At 41.7% G+C, this 18555-nt stretch overlaps 1 protein-coding gene across 1 annotated transcript; it reads right to left on the reverse strand.

Moving 5' to 3' along the window:
- Positions 1–12985: 12985 nt before the first annotated feature.
- On the reverse strand, positions 12986–14016 carry LOC308326791 (eukaryotic translation initiation factor 2 subunit 2-like; the record flags this gene model as incomplete). The annotated part of the gene is made up of 1 exon (XM_080779820.1): positions 12986–14016. One exon carries the CDS (start codon positions 14014–14016, stop codon positions 13021–13023), a length of 996 nt encoding a protein of 331 aa, XP_080635946.1. The 3' UTR covers positions 12986–13020.
- Between the last annotated feature and the right edge of the window lie 4539 nt (positions 14017–18555).

The following is an 18555-nucleotide window of genomic DNA, read 5'->3' on the forward strand; positions in this document are numbered from 1 at the left end:
CTGAACAGAATAGAATACAAAAAATGATATGCTCTATGCCAAACTAGGCCAATTATAGAAACAATCCATCTCACACTTTACACAACAGTCTAGAGATAGAGAGGACCTTAATCGATATATCCCACCAATCCAAAAAGTGAATACTAATGAGAATATTAGTGTCAGGTCAAGAAAAAGAACGAAACGTTAATTATTCCTTTCAGGAAAATAACTATGCAGATGTCACTGTCAATGTAAGGGTGGCAGCCCTTTAATCCCCCCATCACACACACACACACACACACACACACACACACACACACACACACACACACACACACACACACACACACACACACACACACACACACACACACACACACACACAGTTCTCTCTCTTTCTCTTCGCTCTTCAGTGATACAAAGCTCACGGTGCAGACTAGAGAACACATGCAAATCAGCCTTATGCAAATCGCCCTGTATGCAAATATTACAACTCTCCGTAAATCTATTCAGCCGACATATCAACAGTAAATCTGAGATCAACCAGCTCTGTAGAAAAGAATGTGCTGACTGGCCTCCCCTATCGGAGACTGACTGACTGTGGGTTTGAGTGTGCAGTAGGGCTGTCGCGACCAAGGATTTTTATAGTCGACTAGGATTCGACTATTGTCATTAGTAGGCTTTATTTATGTATATTATATTAACTTTTTTTGTTGTGGGGGCTGGTGAAAGTTACAGGTGTGTGTGTGATATTAAATGTGAGATTAGTTTACCATAATCACAGGGATCCGTAATCATATTATTTCATCATATTCAAGGGCTTTTGGAGAGAAATGAAACTCCAGTCACTTTACTGCAGGTGTGTCTGTTAATGCGTCAAGGAAGGCAATTGTCAAATATTCTGTATTCTAACTAATAAAATAACATTTTCGTGGCACTCAACGTGTCACCCTAGACATAATTTGGCCCATGGGGAAAACTAATTGGGGAACCCTGCAACAGAGAATCATTCCATTTGGGCTGTGGGGGTGCTCAATGTCTGATTTAACATATAATTGCTTGGTTTCTCCCGATAAACCATGATACCATTAGGCCAATATCTAAGTCGAATCATGCAAAAAAAACAACATTGAGATTGTTTGTCGACTAAGACTCATTCCGATCGATTATTCGACTAATCAAGGTCAGCTCTAGTGTACAGTAATGCGCGACTGGGCATAGACAAACAGACAGACAAATTGTCATCGTGACAGAAAGTGGCACAGGAATATTATGAAAAAAAAATCCAATCTGGGAATAAATTCCTTATCAATACATTTCTTCACCAATGTGTTTGTTAAGGTGTCTAGTAACACATCTCACAAAGATTGAAATTCAGTTTCCCTAGGAGAATCTCTGAGACAGCTGCTGAAAGTTGGGCTAATATAACATAAACTACTGTATATGCACAGGCAAAATGTACACATTTTCATTCTGCTTTAAGTAACATGTGAGGGGTGGGGACAGAGTAGCATTGCGACGCACCGCCTATGTGGAATGAAGTTTCTCTCGCATGTTACTTAAGGCAGAATGAAATTCTGTACATTTTGCCTGCATATAGTTATTAATGGTACCCCAACTTTCAGCAGCTGTCAGATTCCATCCATCCATCTTCTTCTATTCTTTCTTCCTATTCCCCCTCTACCCCAGCCCCCGCCCCCTCTCTCCCTCTCGGAGGCAGATGGCCGCCCACCCTAGAGTCGGGTTCTGCCTGACGTTTCTTCCTAAAGGCGAGTTTTTCGTTACCATTGTCGCAATATTGCTTGCTCTGGGTGGATCTTTGTTGGTTGTAAAGTGTCTTGAGACAACTTGTTGTGATTTGACACTTTAATCAAATTGAATTGAATTGAATCTTCAACCGCTTATCTGTAGTCGGGTCGTGGGGGCAACAGCTCCACCAGAGAGCTCCAGACTTCCCTCTCCAGAGCAACATTAGAAACTTCATTATCAGGGATCCCGAGGCGGTCTCGGCAGATATTGGAGATATAAAGCCTCCAACTCATGGAGTTTCTCATTAGGGAGACACTCGAGAGGCATCCTAACCAGATGCCTGAACCACTTAAGCTGGATTCCCCCTAGGGAAACTGAATTTTAGTCTTTGTGTTACTGGACACCTTTACAAACACATTGGTAAAGAAATGTATTGGCAAGGGATTTATTCTCAGATTGTTTTTAATATCCCCAGACTATATACAGACAATAATTTATATATATATAGAGACAGAGATAAAACGATGCAGCCAGTCTACGTATCGTTTAGTGTGCTTTAACAAGGCTTAACGAGCCAATCTGATGGGCCTCGTTAACGCTTAATGAAGCAAGAAAATGAAGTCAGTCCATCTCAGCTTCCCATGTGACTAAAATAGAAGAAAGGAAAAAAAGGAATAAAAACAAGCATGGGCCAGACTGCTACAGTAGGAATATAAAACAAGGTGGGGTCAGACTGCAAGGACTATAATGAGGGCAACAACGATAGACAGAGAGAATCAAGTGTAGCTCACATGCACTCTGAAAAGCTCTCTGTCCCTCTCCTCGCACGCACGCACGCACGCACACACACACACACACACACACACACACACACACACACACACACACACACACACACACACACACACACACACACACACACACACACACACACACACACACACACACACACACACATTATAAACTGCTTTTTCTCAAGTGTATAAACAACAAGTCTCCATCAATAAATCAATAAGGCCCAGTGTAATTTTGTTGGGAGGAAAAACCTATATTTCACATGAGAGAGAATAAAACAAGGAATGATTACATAGTAATGTGTGGTGAAACAGGCGCTGTCTCCGTTGTGTTTCTCTGGCGCAACTTCGCAGCCGTTGTTTGCGTTTGTTTCCCATGTTCTGTGCGTCGTTCAATGACTGTGTTTCGTTGTCGCTTTCCTGCTGTCCATCAAATCTGATCTGGTAGTACAAGAACGAGGTGTGCCACAAGGCTCTACCTTAGGCCCACTCTTGTTTACTATCTTCATTAATGACCTTCCCTCAACTCACTCTGGCTGTAATGTTCAATTATAGGCAGAGGACACAGTTATTTACACCTCACAACCTAATTTATTACAAATAGTATACCTGCAGTACCTGTTATCGGAGTGCTCAGTGCAGTACGGTACCCATTATCATTGTACTCAGAGGCCAATCTATGATGTCAGTAATTAAAGTAAGTAAGCCTTGAGTATATGACCTGTAAGGCAGGAGCCTATCTTCTGTTTCTGTAGCGTGAGGCAGCTTGATGTACAAGTACACCCTTTGGACATGATGCTAGTATGTATGTCGCACTGATGTCAGTACAATAGTGTTATATCCATATAGGGACATAAAAGGGACAGACACTGTATTGACTGATATTGATCATTTTTGTTGTCTGTCCTGGATGTGGTATTACAGTTAACTAAATGTTTATTTTCTTATGTACGCAGTTACGAACGATACATCTTGTAAGAGGTTGGTTTGGACAACGTTTTCACAGTGGCTGCAAATTTCCACACAACTCTTCCTCTGGGCTTTATGTCAGGCAGACGACTCCTGTGGGAGCGGAGGGAGGTCTCTCGGAGTGGGAGTTTGTTTAAATGAGAACACAAGCTGATATGTGAACAATGGCTGGAGCTATGGATCACTTTGAAGAATGCTCCACTTCTGTTTGATGCATGTACTGTAGGCTACCTCACTGTGCTTTTTTTAAAGCGTCTTTGCTTTACTCATACTGGGCTAGTAAAAGCACTGGAAATTGGAAACACTCAAGTAAAGTACAAATACCTCAGAATTGTACTACTAAATGTACTATAGTTAACATCACCGCCTGTGTGTGGCGTGAATGTGTCCATCCAATCTCACATTCCCAGCATGCATCACAATAATTTCCTGCTTTCATTTCATACAAAGTTCTGATTGCCCCTCCCCCCTCCTTGTTTGTTTCCTCCGCTGACATCTCTGCTGTGCCATTGATAGAAAGATGCAGTGAAAGGTTCATCATGTGTGGCATCAAGTGTCCATTCTGGTTCCCAAGCCGTAGATTAAGAACCCCAGCAGTAATTTCCTATGGAGCCCAGTTGTCTGCTGATGTCAACTCAAACACTCATACTGGACCACACACACACACACACACACACACACACACACACACACACACACACACACACACACACCATATCCTTAATGTGAAATCTATAAATGTAGCCTAATCTTTTACCGTCATCCCTCTCTCTTTCTCTCTCTCCATATCTCTCCCCTTTCTTTCTCACTTCTCTGCTCTCTCTCTTGCTCTCTCTCTCTCTCTCTCTCTCTCTATCCTCCCCTCAGTCCCTCTCTAATAGTTCTCGTGTCTCTGTTGTTTCTCTCACACTCCACGCTGTGATTCTGATTCTGTCATCTTTATCTCAGCACGTGGGAGCACATGTAAAGTCACCGCTCTGACAAATCTACTGAACATACTATAGGAGAGACATCCAAAGCCATTTTAATTTTCTGTGCGCACACACACACACACACACACACACACACACACACACACACACACACACACTCCTCCTAAGGTGCATCCAGGACAAATTGCCTCCATGTCGCTGATCAAACGTAGCCAATAAGCCAAGTTCGTTGACAGTTTTCTGTTTCTTCTTTTCTGTTGCAGGCATACAGACACTCCCCATCGCGTCCCTTCTCTCTCACAATTTCTCGCTTTCTGCCAGTGTCAATTTTGTTGACTAACACTAACACTAAAAGACTAAAATACTAAGATTTGGGTATTTAGTAAGACTAGACAAAATAATTCCAGATGACCAAAATAGGACTAAAACTCTTTGGTGTGTTATTCAAAAGACTAAATCAGTCTTGCGTTCTGCCTCTCTTTCCCTTACCCCCCCCCCCCCCCCCCCCCCCCCGCCCCCTCTCACTCACTTCACAAACATTCACAGCCTCTTCCACCATCATCTTCATTGAGTTTGAGTTTTTGTACTGCCTTTTTCCTCTGGAATATCAGATTCCTTCTGATCTGGTAACAGTGAACACTGCGCGCGCGCGCGTGTGCGTGTGCGTGTGTGTGTGTGTGTGTGTGTGTGTGTGTGCACTGTTGCATGCTAAGAAGATAATATTTTGCTGCACCTGGATAACATAACACCCTAAATAACTACATCTCTCCCCAGCCAAGTGTCGACACTTTCTGTAGCCTATCAGTCATTAAGACTCTAGTGTTTCATACACTGTCCAGCCATAATAGGTTTTGACCAAGTCTTTTTAACTACTTATTTAGACAGTTTTTAAATTGCTTCATTCAGTATTTAGATACCGGAATATAAGACATGCCCCATTACTATACAAATCCATTGTAACTGGATTTAGATTCATCAAAAACACCCGACCTTGGGTCTTGTGACTGATTGTCTATTTTGTCATCCTAATACATGAGGGAGCTGATTTATTTATTTTAAATTTTGTTATGTATCCTTGTTTGAAGTTACAATGAGTTTGTAGGCCTATAGGAAGGGGGCAGGGCAGCTAAAATAAATATCAAATATCTCAATTCTGAATCAAGCAACTAAAAAACTGTCCGGGGTGTTCACGTAAGCCTGAAATGACCCAAAAAATGTTTTGAAAGTGAAACCCTGCCTGCAGCATCTGTATTGTGGGGAGATCTTTGCGACACATTGTGAGCTTGTAGATTGGCTATTTTCAGCAAAGATATTTAACCGAAAACAGAATGGTCACTAGTATAGAGTGACTCAAATAACAGGGTTTTGACAGTACTACATCAATCAGTGTCCTACCCGACAATAGGGTCTAAATTTCTCTACCATACAGACATTTAATATCCTACTATAAATGCGCCACGTCTGTGTGTGTGTGTGTGTGTGTGTCTGTCTGCGTGTGTGTACGGTTGTAATGCACGTAACTCGAAAACCGTTTGCCCCACCGACTTCAAATTCAACACGCGTTCCACACCCCCGCAGGGAGTGTAGTGCCTATATAGCCTAAATCCCCTCACCTGTGCAATTTCCAGCCTCTGCCCCAGCCAATTGATTGCCATGGCAACCCCACACCTGCCAATTGATTACTTAACCAGTCCACTTTTCACAGTCAGTTTGCACTCTTCACACATTGATTGATTGATTGAAATATTTAACAGTTTGCAGAATTACAGTAAATTTCAAGCACAAACTCAATACAAAGACTGTTAACTGTGAGTGGACGACCCAATTAAGCAATACACTTGTTTACAACAGGGTCCACCATGTTCAATTCATCAAAACATTTAGAGACGTACAAATAGGCACTATATAGTTAAAGAACAGGAATTCATCATAAAGGAAGCAAAAAGGGAAAAGAAACATATACAGTGAGGGGAAAAGGGGTGGGGGGGTGGGGGGCAGACAGAGGCACAGGCAGACAGACAGCTACAGAGATCTCCATGTGGGACACAGACAGACAGTTAAAATGGGTGCTATGACAACAGGTATTGCATACTACAGATATCTCCATATATACAGTATGGGCACAAAAGGGCACGCACATGCAGGTCTAGTTATTCAAATTACGAAACGCAAATTCAAAACATGAATCTTAAAGCCCTGCATCATTTTCTCAATTATTTTGTTTATGACTTTGCACTAGTCATTAAAAAAAGGTTCACACCCCAGCTTTTGAGGCCCAATCCCTGGATTGGGCATCAAGCCCGGCCAGTAAGCTTTCTCCGGATGAATAAAGGCATTGAAGACATATTTGTATTTTAATGCAGTTTCTCGAAGGCAAGAAAACAGAGTTTGTGAGTCTTAGTTGACTCATTCTAGGGCGCAGGAATGTTGCCACATGGTGAAGTACAGTATGTGGATGTAATTTATTGATAATCATCTATTAGACAACAATCCCCTTTTGTTTGCCGCCATGATTTCTGAGAATGAATACTACAGTATGATAAACCATTCATAATAATCTCCAAAGATGCTGTTATAAAATAAATTATATTCATGTCTTGGTTTTTGTTGCATTCCTAAGCAAAGCCAATAATCTGATGACAGAGTCTGCGGAATAGGAGATTTAAAGAGTCTCCTATGAGTCTCCTAATTGACCAATGATGACCCGGTGGTCAAATTATCGGCACAGGAATGCGACAAAAACAAAACAATCTTCATTAATTCAAGGCTCCATGGGATGTGTAATTGATAGAAAATAAGTCATTTCTTGGGGTGAACTACTCCTTTAAAGTATACTATGTTAGTTTCACTGATCCAAGACTGAACACAATCGACTCATTGGTCATTAAGTTGAGTGGTCAGATGGGTGGGCTGTGTGCATTTTCAAGATTTTCAAGTGGACCCTGATCCAGAAAAGGTTGAGAACCACTATGGTCATTGCGCTATGCTAGTGGTTCTCAACCTGTGGGTCGGACTCGGCACCCTCAGGTGGTCTCCAAATGATTTTGAGTGGGTCCCCAGTCACTGCAAAGCCTTTTAATACCATAAAAAAGAAATATATATATATTTTTTAAATACCATTACCGCATCAAAAGTAATCAACAAACTATCTAAACTAAATTCTCCAAACACTGTCTGTCATTCTGTCTGTACACTTCACTTCCTTAGCACAGAGCAAGACTGCTGCTCGCAGATCGGCGCCTTCTCAAAACGTCACGACGGAACCAAACCAAACCATCATTGAATTAATGATTTTGGGTTGGGTTGGGTTTTGTGCCCAACCCAACTTCCCAAGATCATCTGTAAACAATTCCCTCCCTATCAGTAATGTGATCGCATTACCCACACTGAACATCATTTACTGTTCATATATTCAGAAAGGGTAAGGACTAGTACTATAAAAACTTGTCAAACATTGGCCAAATTCACAAATAATATAGGCCAAAATTGTGAAAATAGCTGATCTACAAATTCACAACGCCTCATGTTGCGAGCATTGTGAGCTTGTAGATTGGGAATTATCACAATATGCAGTTAAACTAAACTGCCTTAACTCCTATAATTGCATGTCAGGGTGGCGGGTCCCGGCCTGAAAAGGTTGAGAACCACTGCACTATGCTGTCTTTCTTAATTACCTAAACTTCCACTTACCTACGTTGTTATCTCAAATTCTAGTCAGCGGTTTACCATGAAACCTTCTCAGCACATTCATTCCCCCTGGAGGATGAACTCTAAACTATTGAGTGATTTAATGATCAATGTTTTAGCACCACCACCAGGCCCAAATGTCAACTTTGCCTGCAGGAGCTAATTTATAATCTAATTGGCAGATCGCAGGGTGGGCTCTACTGATTTTGGTGAACCTGTGACCTCTCGTCTTGCTCCTGCTTTAGTGCAGCACAAAGACTCACTAATAGCAATGTTCAAACTAGTTTTTCTCTGTCTTTTGTTTTAGCTGAGATGAAAGATTAAGTAGGGACTCCCACTACATATTGTGTTGCAGATTAAACTTTTCCATAGATGGCTTCATAAACTTATTTGACTGTCATCAGTGTTGTGCAAATTCTGTTTACATTCGGTCAACAGTTTTTCGTTTTTTTTTTCAATTTAACTTGTTCTTTCCTTATTGCATGAAATTGGTATCCTGAACTAAAGATTTATATTCTGTTTACTAAAGAGCTGGAGAGATGAGGAGACCCTTTTTTACTGAGCAAACAACACATATTTCACACTTACCAAAAACAAAACCCCATGCTAACATTAGAGATAACTTGTCTTATCCTTATGCCAAGGCAAGCAAACTCATTTCTTGGTTGAAGATGCTATAGTGCTCACATAGTTTCTATTCAGAGCGTTGTCCCAAATTACAAATAAACACTACTTATATTGTTGAAGTGTTGGCAAGTGCCCATGGTGTAAGCAGGATAAAGTTGTGCTGTGTACTTTTCAAACAAATGATGCACAGTCGATGACTGCAGAGGAAAAATGCATCATTTCAATAACAGCACACCTCGTCTTGTGGTCGTGTATCCCATGTTTAATCTCTTTATGGAATGCAATGAAGTATAGGCTATTTTATGCTACATATACAATTCATTAAAACAGAATATACTGTAGAATGTTGTGATCTCTACAGGAGGCTATGTTTAAACAAATCCGACAGTGTAGGCTCCCAGGCAAAACAACAACTATAAGACCATAATGATTCTAACACATTACCCTGAATCAATATGAGGCAGGGGCTACTCCTTACACAGGAGTAGCCCCCTAATTTCTAGAAAGCAGTGTTTTGTACAGAAATTACTGATTTGTGTAATATATATTGTTGTTTTAAAATGGGATTGGTAAAATCCGCAAGTTTTAAAATGGGATTGGATTGGTAAAATCCACAAAAGTCTAGGTGATCTATACTGCATTTTACTGAATAAATCTAACTTTGTGTAAACTTGTAAACAAAGGTTTCGTTCACCCTGTATTCTATTCTATGTACACTGCTCTAAATCCTAATTATCCTAATTAACAGTCAGCAAGAGACAGAACTTATTTATTTAAAGTCGATACCACTTAGACTCTGGTATTTCCCTTAGTTTCCTCTCCTGTTTGGCCTGCCCTACAGTATGAGTATAGGCTGGGGACCAAAAGTGATCCATTCCATCAATAAAAGTGACCATTCAAAAGTGATCCCATGATAAAAGTGATAATTCAAAAGTGATCCCGTGATAAAAGTGTTCTTTCAAAAGGGATCCCATGATAAAAGTGTTCTTTCAAAAGGAATTCCAAATATACCTGTATTATTTTCTAGAGGTACAGCATGTTGTTTAGGGACCAAAGATCATTGGAGTTGCATTACGGAACCTACGTGTTGTTACATTTAATGTCCTCGTACTACAACAATACTATGGTCAAGTATTGTAGTGTTGGGAACTGCAAAAACAGCAGCAAACTAGAAATGCACTCTGTCGAGCTGAAAACTTGCGCTATGTACACAAGTCGGCCATGAATGGTCTACTTGTGCGCGAGTAGAGCGTGCAACTTATCAACTCTCTTTATGTTTTATGTTTATGTTTATGTATTTGATATGGACATAACAATTGCATTGCTCATTGCACAGTTGTACAAATTGTAGATGCATCGTTTACAGTGTGTTAGCACACTAGTTTTCACCATTTGTCCACAGGAGACTTTTCTGTGACACTATAGTTAAAAAAAGAAAAAATCACAATCGCTAATTGGCCACCGACATACGCAGCCGAAAACAGTACTTGCACTCTGCTCACGCAAGTAATAATAACGGGACTACCAAATGGACTTATTACTTGCGCAAGCAGAGCGCGCAAGTAATCGTTTCGCTTGGTCTCTTCGAAGTGAAGACAAGTTTTCTTCAACGGTAAATCTGTGCCTGGTTTGCTGGGACTAGTTACAACATTACGTCATCCTTGAGAGAGTACATGGTGTGTATATGACGTAATGTTACAAGTTACAAGTTACAAGTTACAACATTACGTCATATACACACCATGTACTCTCTCAAGGATGACGTAATGTTGTAACTAGTCCCAGCAAACCAGGCACAGATTTACCGTTGAAGAAAACTTGTCTTCACTTTTTGGAACCAAGTAACCACAGTATACTGCTAATCAAATTACAACTACATACTCTGTATGTAGTTGTAACTAGAACAACTACATACAGTCTGTGCCTGGTTTGCTGGGACTAGTTACAAGTTACAAGTTACAACATTACGTCATATACACACCATGTACTCTCTCAAGGATGACGTAATGTTGTAACTAGTCCCAGCAAACCAGGCACAGATTTACCGTTGAAGAAAACTTGTCTTCACTTTTTGGAACCAAGTAACCACAGTATACTGCTAATCAAATTACAACTACATAATCTGTATGTAGTTGTAACTAGAACAACTACATACAGTCTGTGCCTGGTTTGCTGGGACTAGTTACAAGTTACAAGTTACAACATTACGTCATATACACACCATGTACTCTCTCAAGGATGACGTAATGTTGTAACTAGTCCCAGCAAACCAGGCACAGATTTACCGTTGAAGAAAACTTGTCTTCACTTTTTGGAACCAAGTAACCACAGTATACTGCTAATCAAATTACAACTACATACTCTGTATGTAGTTGTAACTAGAACAACTATATACAGTCTGTGCCTGGTTTGCTGGGACTAGTTACAAGTTACAACATTACGTCATATACACACCATGTACTCTGGTCCCAGTTCACAACGATGACGTAATGTTGTAACTGGTCCCAGCAAACCAGGCACAAACCTACGGTTGAAAAAAAACTTGGCTTCACTTTTTGGAACCAAGTAACCACAGTATACTGCTAATCAAATTACAACTACATACTCTGTATGTAGTTGTAACTAGAACAACTATATACAGTCTGTGCCTGGTTTGCTGGGACCAGTTACAACATTACGTCATATACACACCATGTACTCTGGTCCCAGTTCACAACGATGACGTAATGTTGTAACTGGTCCCAGCAAACCAGGCACAAACCTACGGTTGAAAAAAACTTGGCTTCACTTTTTGGAACCAAGTAACCACAGTATACTGCTAATCAAATTACAACTACATACTCTGTATGTAGTTGTAATGTGATTTGTAATTTGTAAATCTGTGCCTGGTCTGCTGGGACCAGACTACACAGATGACCATATCTCTTACGTCATCACTGAGAGCTAGTCATACATATACACCCCGTGTACTCTGGTCCCAGTTCTAACAAGCCTATGTAGCATTCAGTCGAGTGAAAAGGATAAGAGATCTATATATACTTGATTTTAGTCCTAAAAAGATCAAAGTAGATAAGAATGTAGAAAGAGAAATGATACGATTACGAGAATCACCTCTAGAAAATCCAAATATACGGAAGATAACTCAATTACCATTAAAACATTCATTAAAAATTGAAAAAAAAGATACTGAGATGTGATACTTTCCAGCGGTCGAAAGTACTTGCGCGCTCTGCTTGCGCACTAGTAGGCCATTTATGGCCTACTAGTGTGCAACAAGCAAGTATGCACTCGGCAGAGTGCAGTTCTAGTTACTTCTGCGAGCAGAGCATGCAAGTACTGCAAATCGGCTGTGTATGTCGGTGGCATCGCTCGGCCAATCAGGGATAGGCAGATGACGTAACTAAGATACGTTTGGTCATTGGCTGGGACCTGATCGGCTGGTTATGTATGTATGCATGTATGTATGTAAGTATGTATGATGGGGTAAGAACGGTGGTCCCTGATTGGCCGAGGGACAACACCGTCAGTCAGAAGTAGGTTGCGCACAATTAAGTAGGCCATTCATGGCCAACTTGTGTGCAAAGCGAAAGTTGGCAGCTCGACAGGGTGCATTTCTAGTTATGTCATTATTTCACTATTATCTTTTTCCTAGACTGGAGCGAGCCGTAGCTGTGCGACAATTTTAGTGGAGCAAATTAGCTCTCTGGTTGTAGTTCACCTAGCAAGAGGAGACGTTTTTAAAGCTAAAATCCACAAATTATTTTGATGAACAAAATATAATTATAACCAATCTATATGGTATAGCATACAATATAAATATAGCACATCTGCAGTGGTTGTTATTTTAACCAATTCAAATCCCAGGCATTTTCAAATTGCAATTGCATTTATTTGTTGGGATGACAGAAAACTTATATCAAAACACATCCAACTGGATCAATATGTGGTGCTTGCATAACAGGAGGGGGGGGGGGGGTAAATAAAGGAATCAAGGATCAAAAAGCAAATGGGAAAAAAGGTGACTGGGAGAGAGCTGGCATCATATGTGGCCATGCCTGTGAACACCCCTAACCCATATTATATTGTACAAACCACTCAACTTTAGCCTCTCTCACAACTCCTTTGCATGGTTGGGCTGAATCATAGCCTATCAAAAGCCAAAATTCCACCTGTCCAATACAGAAAGTCCAGTTTTAAATCACAACGGGGCGTCTAGTCATCCTCCCCAAGCAGAGGGATGGGGAGCCAGAGAGGGAGGGCAGCCCCAGGTTGGTGACCTCTTAGTTGTCTTTGGCACGGAGCTGTGCCCTCTTGCCCGTGACAGCCTGGAATCCAGTCTTGATGCTAGCGACCGAGCAGCGGGAGTGGCAGCTCTCACATTGTAGGAAGTAGAGACGAGTGTCCTTTTGGAGGATGGTGTCTGGAGAGCGGCAAGTGTGACACGTCACATATTCCTTGATATATCTTCTCAATATATTTTCTATCTGGTTCTGCTGAAATCTGCCTTTAATCACAAGCTGGTTATTTCCATCAATGGAACCACTTGTACCCAACTCAGCCAAGAGGAAAGCCAGGAGATGCTTTGGCTGACGATGCAACAGTTTGCAGATGTCTGTGAAGTTTACAAAGGACGTTTTCTTGGTTCCCACTCGCACCACCTGAGGTGGTTTCATCACAAACTTCCTCTTCTCTCCAGCCACCATGTCTGGGTTCTTCTCCTTCATGATGTTGAAGACTCGGTTGAGCAGCTCTTCATACGAGTAGTCTCTCTCTGAACCAGCCCAGGCTGGTCCCGTGGGGGAGCTAAATGAGATACCATCATTGTTTTCCCCCTCGTCATCCTCAAGAGGGTCATCCTTTTCCAGCAACTCTCCCTCCAACTCTCCCTCCTCGAGGTCCACCTTTTGGGGATTCTTCTTGGCTGGAAGCAGGAGATCAAGGTGGTCCTCCTCTATAGCCTCTATCTGCTCACCATCAATCTTCAGCTCCTTAATTCCCTCAAATTCATTATCAACCAATTTCTTCGGTTTCTTCTTTTTTTTCTTCTGGTTGAAGAAGTTCAGGTCATCCAGATCGTCAGATTGTTCTTTCTTCTTTCCTTCATCCTCATCTAGATCCAGCTCCTTGTCTTCTCCCTCTGGTTCCACCTCCTTCGCCTCCATCTCCTTGGACTCTCCTCCTACCACCTCTCCTCCTTCCTCATCCAGAATGAAGGGCTTCTTCTTCTTCTTTTTCTTGGTCATGTTGGGGTCGAAAGTCATCTCGTCTCCTGACATGTTTGCGGATTAGAATTAGACTGGAATCTGTCTCTCTCACTGCTCTGAAAAATGTCTTGTTAGCGTTGGACTCGCAGTCCTTTTATGCCCATATGTGGAATCAGTACATCTATATATGGGCATGCCCATATGTGGAATCAGTACATCTATATATGGGCATGCCCATATGTGCAAATCGCTTGAATCAGCCACGTCTGTCTGTGTTGCTTTTATGCCTATAGAGTGTCGCAGTCGCGCCCCCTTTCATGACGACGCCAGGCCCAGGAAATGATTCCCAATGCATTTTTCCCATAGACATTTCAAAAGGTATTTATTTAAAGACGGTTACGCCGCGGACAAAGCCAACTTGAGTCGTGACAACTCATGACAACAAACACAATATTTTGGACCAAACAAATAATTACAAAGAAGAAAAACAACAAAAAATGTGTTGTACCCTTTTTTTTCTTCTTTCTAATTATTTGTTCGGCCCTCTTCAGGACAAGAGTTGGCTTTGTCCGCGGCGTAAACGTCTTTAAATAAATACTTTTTGAAATGTCTATGAGGAAAATGAACGGAGAATCATTTCCTGGGCCCTGGTAGGGGGCGGGACTGCGACGCTCTATAGAGCGTCGCAGTCCCTCCCCCTTTCAGAACGACGAGTGGCCCAGGAAATGAATCGTAATGCATTTTTCCCATAAGCTTTTCTTAAAGTATTTATTTAAAGACGGTTACACCGCAGACAAAGCCAACTCGGATCGTGACAAATCATGACAATGAACACAATGTTTTGGGCCGATCAAATCATTTATTGCGAACGCAGTGAGCACTTACTATGAGACCTAGCAGATCATGTCTGTCTGTGTGTGTGTCCCACCTTTGTGCCCATATATGGAGCTGAGTGATTTGTTTGTGATTGATGCAACACACTCCATATTTGGACGTATAGCTGCTTTGGGGACTCCTTATATGGTTATGGCTAAGTTAAATAATAATAACTTAAAAATAAATCTTAAAAAAAACCCACACACACACACACACATCCAAGAGGGGCAATAAGTATTTTCAGAATGGAAAATATGGGCTTATGTCCCAGCATGCATCTCCCTTGACATGTCCGTCCCTTGCCAACAGAGGGCTTATGGCAGCAACAGGGACCTCTATTTTCAGAATTGGTCATGTGGCTATAAAATACATATCAAGGAGATGATCCTGAACTAGGTAGATCCCCTTGGAATCCTTTCCTTATACAAACACATTCTCACAGCTGTGCCACCTTTCCGCTCACTCAGATCTTGTCTTCTTCACAACAATGGCAGATTTGGCCACACCGGGCCACGCCCCGAAATAAAAAAACTAATTTGGATACATTGAATACTTCATACAAATCACCTACAGCTCAATACTGCCATCTGCATGCAACTTTCATGATTTAGACAGGTCTGTAGCCTACAGTTCATGTTATTTGGTAGTGGTACTAGGCAATAAGGATCCCCCTTAGTGATAAATCAATAAAATAGTTCGTCTCTCAAATGTTGTGGTATTATGTAGAAGACTATGAAAAATATTCAACAATCGTTTACCCAGTCATTTAGTGCAGAGGTTCCCAACCACTGGTACTAGTACCACTGGTACTTGTCACCCAGAAAAGGAGAACAAGACAAAAGTGGAATTTAAATTACTACAGGTAACTACCAAGCAATTGGTTGAAATAGGCTATCCAGCCGTGCTGAAAGGAGCATACTGCAGCACACTTAGCCGTTAATAGAAAATTTAAGAACAAATTAATCACATTAGAAATATTATCAGTTGTACTGATTAGTGATTAGACAGAGTTTGTCAGAGCAGCAGCAATATTGACTTAGCTCCTGTATTTTACCATCAGTTATTATGGAGGTACTTGGGGAGCCAAATATTTTCTGAGGTGGTACTTCAGTATAAATAGGTTGGGAAACAATGATTTAGTGCACTGGCTATATATGCTCACATGCACACACCGAGACATGTGTGTGTAAAGTCAGGGGGGAAGCATACGGTATTGTATAATTGATGAGCCGGAAATTAGACGGCACCCGGGAGCAGTATGGGTTAGCGCCCCAGCCTGTGTCTTCCGTGAGGAAGAAGCCCAACAAACCCACGGTGAGGCCTTTAGGAGGGCCATGCAAGCCTCAAGCGGAGCCTGCGGCACCACCAAGGGCAAGGTGGAGCCTGCGGAACCATTGCGGCTTGAGAATCCACCATTCCTGAATAAAGTGCCTGGTGCTGGGAGTCTGGTGCAACGCACAGGGCCTGACCTGGTGAGAGCAGGAGTGGACCTGGTGAGAAGTAGGAGGGGCCCGGACAGGTGTCAACCCACAGAGCCTAGTCCTTCCATGTGCCAGAATGGTACCTCCCAGTCCCGGCAGAGTAGTTCAGGAGGAACGGATTGTGTGGCCCTGGTTTTTCCCTAATGGGACTTATCGAGGGTAGCTACTGGGACGTAAGTCGGGACTTGATCACTCCCGGCTGGGTCACCTGAGTGAGGGGTATGATGTTGCGAGACCCGAAACCCCGATGACCTTGGGATACATCACTGAGGATACGTCCCAGGTGCATCCATTTATGTATGTATTTTGTTATATGATTATGTGTTATATCCAATTATGTGCTACAACAAGATGCCTTGTAAACCCATGTGGGTCACATACCTACTGTAGAGTGCATGAAATTGAAATACATCAGATGTGTCATTAATACCAATCACGGGTGAATTAAAATGAAATTGACACACGCACAAGATTGAATTTCCACACATTGGATAGTATAGTATTTTGTTCAGTGGTAATTAACTTGCAAGTACCCCCTTTTTGTTTGATTAACCCAATGATTTTCTTCTCATGTCTGTCAATCTGGGAAGCTCGAATCTGTTCTTGTCTGATTACAAGTCTGTGCACGCACGCACGCACGCACACACACACACACACACACACACGTTATAAGCCTGTGCATTTTTTGAGGGGCCACACTGTGGGCAAATCATGTTCTGTTTAACGTCACAGCAGGGGGTCTTATCACAGGCCCCTGTTGCTGTCATTAGGGTCATTGGGAACAGCTGTTCTTTAGGCCTATTTCCACTACACTATTCTCTTTTTTGCTGGTTCGATGTCGTTTCTATAGAGTAACATGACTGCACATAGAATATGATATGACCATTTAAGGGCGGCATGACTGTTTGAGTGGACAACTATTATATGGTGAGGGTTGACTGTTCGCCGCTCCATCACCCAATGTATGAATGAATGAACCATTGTAAAGCACTTTGAGCACTTGGAAAGGCGCTATAAAAATGCAATTCATTCATTATATTCTGTAACGACCTTGGTTGCACATTTATGCATGCATCTATATTCTGCAACCCCAGGGCACAAGTTAAGACTCTTCCGCCTTTAATATAGGGCTCATGATGTTGCATGAATCAGTTCAAGATCACAACCATTTGAAACATATACCTATACTTAACCTATGTAGTGTCATGCTTTAAAATTTCCATTATGAATTCATACCTGCATTTGATTGGCACCACTTGCCTCTGGCTGTTCATGCAATGCATCATGATACTGCCGGTTCAGCAGCTGCTATATTATTTCTATATTTTGTCCAGTAGCTAAATGGACCCTGGCAGAAAAGCTGGTGAATTGGAGCAAATCTACAATACACCAGGGCACTTCTTGTTTTCTGGATCTCAAATCTGGCCTTACATTATAGTCTGACCCTTGCGCCACAGCCACAGGGCAACGCACATGGGTAGGCTGCCTACCCCTGTGACATCAACATTCAGAGTAGTCCATGAATCATGATGTGAATGTACATTTAGCCTAAATAAACTGAAAATACATTCCATCAAAACTGCTTGCGCAGAGTGGTGTGATGTACACTTCCACTGACTCTGAAGCGTTTGAGTCGCATTATGTGCATACGATTGGCATCCTCCCCGAGCCATCCTCGTCAATGTCATAAGAAAATTATGTTGACTGAAGTGTCAATGTAAGATGACTTGAAAGCATGACTCCTGGCCTGGAGTGTATGTTAAAAGCCTTGAACGTAGGCCTTTTCTTGCATATTTAAGCTGCAGATGAATGACAGGAGTAACAAGCTTTGTTTGTTAGTTACAATGAAACGATCACTCCAAGCCTCAATGTTCAAGTAAATTTGTAAAAAGGCATGAGGGTGAAATGTTTCTTCTCATGGATTTCAATTGCTTGAACCCATATTAATGAAACGTTGTTGCTCAATGACTTCTCATCGTAACCGTGTTCTTACTATAAACAGAGACAGACAACAGGCTGGTGTCACTATGACAGTTCACCCTGTATTATGATGAGAAAAAGATTCATAACATCACAGCTCCCTCATGTGGTCTTAAAAGTCATTACTCTAATATTACTCTCCTCTCTTCAGCATAGACAACAGTGGATTCAATATCAAAATACTACAGTTTGTCTACAGACAAAACAGGTCAACAAGACAATGTTATGGACCTTACCCTCCACACTGCCCTCTGATGCACCTGGAATTGAGAAT

This window comes from Protomyctophum bolini (genome assembly GCF_963924005.1).
Source record: "Protomyctophum bolini genome assembly, chromosome: 13".
NCBI lineage: Eukaryota > Metazoa > Chordata > Actinopteri > Myctophiformes > Myctophidae > Protomyctophum > Protomyctophum bolini.